Source organism: Atractosteus spatula, chromosome 8 (genome assembly GCF_055471065.1).
Source record: "Atractosteus spatula isolate fAtrSpa1 chromosome 8, fAtrSpa1.hap1, whole genome shotgun sequence".
NCBI classification, from domain to species: Eukaryota; Metazoa; Chordata; class Actinopteri; order Semionotiformes; family Lepisosteidae; genus Atractosteus; species Atractosteus spatula.
This window is the reverse complement of record NC_142713.1, coordinates 61092689-61101718: the sequence shown is the minus strand read 5'-3', so window position 1 is coordinate 61101718 and position 9030 is coordinate 61092689. Positions and strand designations below refer to the sequence as shown.

At 44.6% G+C, this 9030-nt stretch overlaps 1 protein-coding gene across 1 annotated transcript; it reads left to right on the top strand.

Moving 5' to 3' along the window:
• Nucleotides 1-7695: 7695 nt before the first annotated feature.
• pmch (pro-melanin-concentrating hormone) lies at nucleotides 7696-8948 on the top strand. Its single transcript, XM_088923520.1, has 3 exons — nucleotides 7696-8012; nucleotides 8344-8548; nucleotides 8753-8948. Exons 1-3 carry the CDS (start codon nucleotides 7761-7763, stop codon nucleotides 8800-8802), a joined length of 507 nt encoding a protein of 168 aa, XP_088779646.1. The 5' UTR covers nucleotides 7696-7760; the 3' UTR covers nucleotides 8803-8948.
• The last annotated feature ends 82 nt before the right edge of the window (nucleotides 8949-9030 follow it).

Here is a 9030-nt window from a genome sequence, read left to right as displayed (position 1 = left end):
CAGCTTGACCACAAAATATCTAAAAACAAGACATTCAGAAAAAAAACCTTTGTACCCAGCTAATGCCAGTTAATGTGCCTTTTCTCAACCTCTTTCTTGTAGATTTCAATATTGATGGGTGTTTTGGAAAAATCTTTATAAGCTTTTGGACACAGTGTAGTAAAAAACTGTAGTGAAAATCATGCTTTTCCCTTATTTACAGAGAGTTTCAGAGATCAGAAAATAAAATGTACACACTCTTCATTCTTCAGCTGGAGCGCACTTTCACAAGACAATGACTTTACGCCCTTAAAATTATAAAATACTTATTCTGAATGTTTAACATTTTAAAATGAAAAGACTACTAGGCTTTCTATATATATGTTCTTAATCTCAGTCAAAAACTGATCCCTTGCTGAAAATCAGAACCTCGCCGACTTGGTCATTTTTAGACAGTTGACCCCAACTAGTGTCCAGTCTTCTGTCCCCATCTAGTGGACTCTATGAATGTTTAATTTTGAGAACCCACTGCGCTTCACTTCAGGTGACAGAGGTCCCTCCTGGTACGAAAGCCAATTCCACCTCAAACGGGGCAACTGTCTAAAAAATATATTAGGAGCTATGGGTCGTACATGGTCATGATGCCTGCGGAGCATTAATAGTTACACTGACTTCATAACACACAGTGATGGTGGCTCTTCAGAAGTTCGAAAAGCCAGAACAAGGACAACCTGCTGTGAAAAACAGAATTCCTGGAACAAGACGCACCTTTTTTGGAATATCCATCCACCCACTTTTCAACCACTTTATCCAAAACAAGGTTGCGCGGGAGTTGGGGTCTATCTTGGCAGGCAAAGGGTAGAAGGCAGGTTACTCCCTGGATGGGACGCCAGTCCATGACAGGTAAGTCACAGACACAAACTCATGCCAGGGCCATTTTTTCCAGAAGACAATTGTGGGGGGACACTCACACAAACCAAGGGAAAACATGAAACCTCCAGGCAGACAGCAGTCCAGGAGGTGAACCCAGGACCCCTGATCTGCAAGGCAGCAATGCTAATCACTGCGCCCTCCTGCCACCAATGTTTTGTGGGACTGCATCGTAATCTCCACTAGCTAGGAGCTTGGATGTCCTTCCTTGGTGAGATTCAGATTGGAAAACAGCTGTAGCCATGGAAGGGCCAATGTCCGCAGGACAGAACAACTACCAGGACCAGCACTGCGAAGAGGCCGTTTGTCCATTTCTGTACGTCCTACTGCACCCATTGGTGTGACACCTTAAAAGGCTCGACAGCTGAAACGCTGTGTTTCCTTTCTTCTCTTTTCAGCAGGAATAAACCTTTACTTGTTCCTTTGCAGCCTACGCCTGCTGACGCAGCTCCCCACCTGAACTACCAAAAAAAAAGCGGCTTAGTTGAAACTTAAATTGGAGAACAAAGTCAGATTTCGGCTTCAGTACACTTTGTTACAAGGAATGTGCTGTCAGCCACACACAATATGGTCTGGAGCATTACACAACACCGGGCAGAACAGACGGATAGCTGGGTGAAAAAAAGACATCCTCTCACAGGGGTTTCAGGCCTCCTATTGCAGAAAGACCCCGAAACCAAAATTATTCTCAACAACAGACTGATCTCCTTCTCCATCCTCTCCATTTATTTGCAGATTTCTGCACACCTCTCCTCCTGTTCTCCCTCATTCTCACCTGCGCCCCGCCCCTCCCTACCTGCTCTGTCTCGTGTTCTCCTACGCCTTGCCCTCTCTCCCTCACACCTGAAGAAGGCTCCATGGCTAAAACAGTGTTTTTCTTTACCTGTTTCTGTGCAGCCAACGCACGCTGAAGCAACTCCCTACTGCAGCTTCCAAAAAACATGTGGTTTACTAAATTCAATTTGAAAAGCATTGCGAAAAACAGCCTATAGAAATGCGTTCTAAAATCCTACACAATGGGGTATTTTTTTTCACTTCAAAGAGCAAAAACATAGCACACTACACAAAGATGATGGAACCACATCTGGTTCCACAAGTTTATTTTGTGTTCATGTTTTCTTTAAGGTTTCCTAGAAATTTGTCTCTGAGAAATACAGAAAGCCATTAGATGCAGAGCCTCACCCTCTACAAAGTTTATTAGCAAGGGGAAAGTCCAGAAAAGGGCAGAGGAAGCAGTCTGGACTGCTTTCAAGTGGAGCAATCTCTGCACAAAGGGAGAAAAAAACATGCTAATTTTGATGGTTTCACTTGGCATGCTCTCTGTGGTAAGCTAAGTATCTTTCAGATAACTAGGGACATTGTATTGGGATTTAAATTTCCACTCAAATCCCCGTCTAACAAGGGTGACATATTTACTCTTTAATTAGTCCAGTAAGGTTTAAACTGCTCCAGTTCTGGGTGATGTCATATAAACATTCTAATTAAGATTCTCCACAGGAGGACGGAGATTATAATTTGCTCAAAGCAGAACTCATAAAAAAAACACACAGCAAGAAAAAAATACATGGACTTTGACTTAGTTATTAAAACATTTGCCAGTTGTCTTTTGAAAGGTCACAGCAATTACAGAAACCTTGGGGTACCAAACAAAAGCACATGATGAAATGCAGAGAAATAATTACAGAGCCTGGCAAAAGTATTCAGCCCCTTGCACAGTTTTCACATTTTGCTGCTTTAAAGCTTGCAGTCAGAACACTTAGAAGTAGGAATTGAGATTTGTTATATACTCACCATATGCCACACACAAAAACTAAGCAGAAAACTAAAAAAAGTAAATTAATAACGAATGCGAAAAAATATATAAGCTCCGCTATTGCAGAAGTAACCATGCGAAAATCCTATGCCAAACCTAAATGAATTTTGGTGCACAAAATTACCTTAAGGAGTTACACAATTTGTTGATTGGCTTCTATCTGTGTGCAAAAATAGTGGTTCTCATGGTTTCAGAATAAATACACCTGTCTCTGTGACCTACTTCAGTCAGGTAGCCAATTTCAAGCAAATTAAATATAAAAATATTAAGTTTAAAAAAATATGTAAGCATTATTTTGTAATTTAATTTCACTACCAACATGCACACCTTTAATATAGCAAAAAGCTCATTAAAACCATATGAGAACGTAACTGTAGGGTTCGTGCACTGGTGGATAAACGCTCTGCCTGTACAGTTGGGAACTGGATAGAGACGGATATTCCCTGTGCAGTTTATTGCTGAACAGCCATATTTACACCTGCTGCGTTCTTCCCCTCTCTTCCCGATATCCTCTCTTTCCCAGGCACGTTTTCCCCACAACGAATCAGAACAGGACCTAAGCTTACAATACTGATCACATATAGCCTTCACCAATAATCTAATCAATTCACATCTAATGTGCCTATTTACATCGATTAGAGGCTGTTTCGTGCAGGTGGCAGGACAGCTGTAACGACAGGCTCCTCTTGGGCCAGCTGGCCTCCCACAGCCGTAACGAAATATTATTCGAGTTAAATATTGTGAACCAGATACTAAGGTTGATAAAAAATAGCAAAAAATGTTTTTCAGAGAGTTCAGATTAGATGACCAATGTAATAAAAGTATTTTTCTTTGTACAGAATGCAGTACGTGCAATATACTGTATGTTTACTGCCCCAACTGTATGTTGTCATTGTACACTTATACATTATACAAGAATTTGTCTGTAGTCACTTCTAAGTGAATAAGCACAGCTTCATGGTGTACTTAGGGCAAAGATCACAGCTCTATCATATACTGAGGGTAAAGGTCATAGCTATTTGGTGGAGTTAGATATGTGAATGTATTTTAATTGCTTCTCTTGCACTGCAACTCCTGTTGATTTTTCTTCTGGATCGTCTGCTCCATGGGTGCTTCTGGGTCTGATGACCTTAAGAAAGGATCCCTTTTGTTTCATGAAAAACGTCTAACAATGTTATCACACTGCTCTACAGGCAGCTCACCAGTTTTGTAGACTACAAAATACTCAAATAGGATCAAGAACTTCAAGACAAATCAATTTTGTCAGTACTACACTTTTCATTCATTCTGCATCTCCTGTATCAGGGGCCTCCAGGACAAATGAATGTAAGCAGTTCCTGTGACATTAAACAAACATTAGTTAAAGGCCTGGAGATTCACATTCCCATGTATTTCTGATGGTACGAAAAGCAAAAATGAAAGAAAAAAAAAGACATCTAAAGAAGGCTGCAGTCTTGTCCATTTGGAGAGGAGAGGAAACCGACACAGGAGAGAGAGGTTAGAACAACAAATTGAGAAGTAGAGAGGTTCACATCCAGTTACTGGAACACACTACTCCCAAAAGGCCAGTTCAGTCCTTCAATAGAGCCCATCGCCCTCCAACACAAATATGGACAAAATAAAGGCACTGCTATCCAAGTAAAATTACTTCAGCTGAGTTAAATGATTATTATTCATGTAATATTTCTCTTTCTCGATGCTATAGCTTCTGTGATGGTAATAAGGTAAGTCTCTTTTGTTTTCTTTAGAACAAGAGAGTCTGGGGGAGCTGGAAAGCTGTGTCAATACTTTTTTATTTTCGCAGATAAAAAAAAGCATTTCAACTCATTCATCTCCATAATTGATATCCATAGTTAGAATAAATGCAGTGCCTGCAGGAGAGGTGAATATCAGACAGTACAGTACAGCTACCACTCCGGTCCCGACAGCCTTACAGATGTCTCTCAGCCACCTTCCTCAACGAGGCGCACACTGCGCACCAGAGAGTCGCGCCCCATATGGAAGCTACCTTGAAAGCCTGTACAGTTTTCTATCTCATGTCTGACGATAACAAATTCTGTCACCAAAGATTCTTTGCATCAAATGATCCAATTGAATTATGAGTGCATTGGATCGCTCAGCCAGCAGCCATATCACCCTGCAGCTCTCACTGGAGCTCAGCAGGGCTGAGCCTGGTCAGTACACTCACCCTGTGGTCTATGTGGGTCCTAATGCCCTGGGTGTAGCCTGCCTCATGCTCGTTGCTTGCCGGTAGGCTCCGGCTTCCCGTGACGCCGTATGGTATAAAGCAGTTTGGTAAATGACATGACATGGATCGTTCAGTGTGCATTTGGCGAGTTACTGCATGATTGTCGAAATGCCCAGTGTAGTGCTCTGTGCTGTATATTCAGCACTGAGCTCATGTTGGCAGGAAGCCCAGGTGCCTTCATCCCAGTCCTGAGGTCTTACAAGTGTGTCTGCTACAGCTGGGGATGCTGGGAAGACTAGACACTAGTGGCACCCTAAATGGGAGATACCCATCATGCCAGGGTGGCGATGTGTGACTGCTGTGGTCTCCGTCAGGCTGTCTGTCACAGGCTGACCCAGTCGGTGAATCACAACTGCAGCCAGGATACTGTCCACCAGTCTACGTCAATGCCTCAGCATCCCAATGTCACAACATTTTGACTCAGCCCAGCCTGCTGATTAGAGCACCAGCTTTTTGTACCCCGAAGTCAGTGCATACACACAGCTCCAGTAATAAGCAATCATCCTACTTGAATCTATATTTGCAGGTCTTAAAACTATTCTGCCAAATGTGGGGTGTCACAGATATGCAAGTCACAGATTGGAAATGAAATGGATGGATAAGCTGTGAACACATTGCTCTTTTGTTGTGTTTATGAGTCCTGCTGAAAGGGCTCGATTCTGCTGGCCTTTCCTTGGAAACGCAACGTGGGGGAGGGACCGCGGATGCGTTTGCTCTCGAAATGTAAATGGAGTTCGTCACGAGTGCTCGGGAGGAATGAAGGCAACCAAACCCCCCTTCCTCTCCGCTGCGCTAACTTGTAATCCTGCATGATGTCACTTCCTGACATACTATAGAAATTACAGCAGCCCCCTCCGCCTTCCCCAGGTTCCCCCCCCCCCGGCTAATTTCACTCTGCAGGGGCTCCTAGCCTCCTCGTCCTATGGGGGCCGGCTCTCGCCCAAGCGCGTCGAGCCAAAACTCTCCACGCCCAGCCTGTCCAATAAACATGCAGAACGCGCTTTCCAATTGGGCGCCGTTATTCCTCGGATATTGGAATTTACGTGAACTGCGACGCACGAGCACCTGCAAAGCTAAAGCTGGCAGTGTGAGAGAGCTGGGGTGTAATTGGAAATACAGGGCAGTCCAGGTTCTGGAAGACTGGTCTACGCCAACGCCAGCCCAGCTCATTATTGCAAGAATGGCTTAACGCCACCAATTTACCACATTCTTCCAACTCTTTATGTGCCACTGCTTTAAAGGGACTTAAACCTGCAGACATAAACCTGGCTCTCTAAGACTGGGATTGCTTGTCCCTGGCCTAGATCCTCTTTGATGATCACTTCAGTTCTTTCACGTGCTGCTTGGATAGCGAATATATCCAGCCCCCAGTCTTACCTTCCGGTCCTGGAGGGCCAGTGTGTCTGTAGCAGGGCTGTCCAGTCCTGGTCCTGGAGGGTCAGTGTGTCTGTAGCAGGGCTGTCCAGTCCTGGTCCTGGAGGGTCAATGTGTCTGTAGCAGGGCTGTCCAGTCCTGGTCCTGGAGGGCCAGTGTGTCTGTAGCAGGGGTGTCCAGTCCCGGTCCTGGAGGGTCAGTGTCTGTAGCAGGGGTGTCCAGTCCCGGTCCTGGAGGGTCAGTGTCTGTAGCAGGGGTGTCCAGTCCTGGTCCTGGAGGGCCAGTGTGTCTGTAGCAGGGGTGTCCAGTCCTGGTCCTGGAGGGGCCAGTGTGTTTGTAGCAGGGCTGTCCAGTCCTGGTCCTGGAGGGTCAGTGTCTGTAGCAGGGCTGTCCAGTCCTGGTTCTGGAGGGCCAGTGTGTCTGTAGCAGGGCTGTCCAGTCCTGGTCCTGGAGGGCCAGAGTGTCTGTAGGTTTTCATTCCAACTCTAAAGAAACCAAAAAAGCCAAACCAGTTGGCAACTGGCTTCTGGACCCATAGAACAGCTTCTTCCAGCCCTTCAGGTGCCACTGTTTTAAACAGACCAGACCAGTGTGGGCACCCCTGCTCTATGTGAACTCATGGAAGACAGCCATCATCACTAACAGTTAATGAGATGTGTCCTGCTATCACAAAGAACACAATGCCAGTCTTTGGCATTCATGTTTGAAAAACAGAGAACGGAGATCGCATGACTACAGCCAGTCTTGTGATTGCAGAAAACATCTTCATGGCAAACACAAACCGAAATTTTGTGATGAAGACTCAAAATGTTTCCTTCATCGGCAAACCAATACATCGCCAACAGGGCAATTTTTTTCAACTTCTTTTCTTTCTGAAAATGAAATGCCACATCAGTGCAAGGTTCCAGAACCATCAGGAGGCACTCTGCACACTTCAGTGTCGGTGAGGGAAACAGGTTTAAGAGATACAGCACACTTACTGCGACTTTCTTCTTGCAGAAGAAAAGAAGTCTATAGTCCAACCTTTCTTTCAGTCCTCACCAGCTGATTAATTCAATCAGAAAAAACACTTCAAAGATAATCTTTAAAATTAGATTACCCAGTGTACTGACTATCACAATACCACCCCACTGTGTAATTCTCATTGATTCGCAGACAACTTCAACCACCTTTCCGTGAAGCTTAACTTATTGTTACCACGATGAAAACAAACCTCATTCAGAGGTCTCGCACCTTCTGTAATCATATCTGACTCACAAAAAGGCTGTTCAAAGTCAGACGTCACCTTATTTCCATTTCTCTTCTCCTGCCACCATATATAAAGGGATGGACAAGCCTGTGGGATGCAGTCAGTCAGGGAAAGCAATTGATTAGTTGGGTTTCTATGCAAACCTGTTGAACCTGAATCAAGTCAGAATGAGTTTCTCGGCATACTCCATTTTACTGGCGGTGGTGCTACTTTTTGAATGCCACACAGACTCAGTAGCAGTATCTGCTACCAAGATCGAGGACTCCAGAATGCTGAACGATGCCTTCAGCCACAACGAGCCATTCCTGAATGAAGAGGTGGTTGACAAGGGCATCAGCACCGCGCCATCAAACCGCTACCCGGCCCCAGAAGGCACCGTGGGAAACGAAGGGGGAAACTCAAAGATCTTCATTTTCACAGTAAGTTTCTCCTTGCTCTACCGAACAGCTGGCAGATTTATTTTAGCATTTTGTCCTATGATAGGAACAGATGTTTCACTTTGTCAAATGCTCAAAATTTCTACCACTCTACTAAGGATATCAAAAACATGAGGCATGGTAACTGTGGATCAAAACCAGTCACCTGCAGCTGCTGTAGAAAAGAGAAAAATAGAGCTATATATATATATGTATGCTTTCTGCTAGAACCGTTTCCCAGCTCACACGGTCTTACAGGCTGTAGTCTTCATTTCTGAGGACAGTACAGTCATACTTGCATACACCAAGTCTTTTTTACCTTGACTGCGAACAGGACTTCGGCATGAAAAAGAACTACAGAGGTCTCTACAGACCTGCCTTGTCCATGGATCTGCCAGCCAGACAGCTGCCCTACTACACCGTCAGAGAGCTGGATGCAGAGCAGCCAGAGAAAGTCCAGGCCTTCGTGAAAGAGGAACGCAGGGACACCGAATCAGACCTGAGCTCCGGCATTCCAGTGGGCAGAAGAGACTTTGACAGTAAGCTTGTGCCAATACTTCTCCTGCTCACAGAACTTTAACATGTATATTGCTGTGATTTATTAGACCTATGAAAATGCTATCTCCATTTTAAATGTAAAGACTATTTTAATTTTTAGCACAAAGAGAAAAAAAGAGATGCTTGCGATTGCCCTTGCACATGGATACTGTTGATCAAGTCCCGTCTCTCTGGTTTTCTTCTAGTGCTCAGATGCATGCTGGGAAGAGTTTACCGGCCATGCTGGCAGGTGTGAGAGCTGAGAGCCAAGAGCACCCCAGCACTGCGCGTGCTCCACCCGTGTCCCACCACGCTGCATTGCTTGTAATGCTCAAACTGTTTTATTATTGCAATACACTGGAAAATGTATACAATGTTTATTAAAATGATCTGAGAACCTGCATAAAAAAAATGTTGCAAGTCTGAGAATCTGAACGTGTGACATGCATACCTTCCAGTTCATTCAGAACAAGGGCTACAGGTG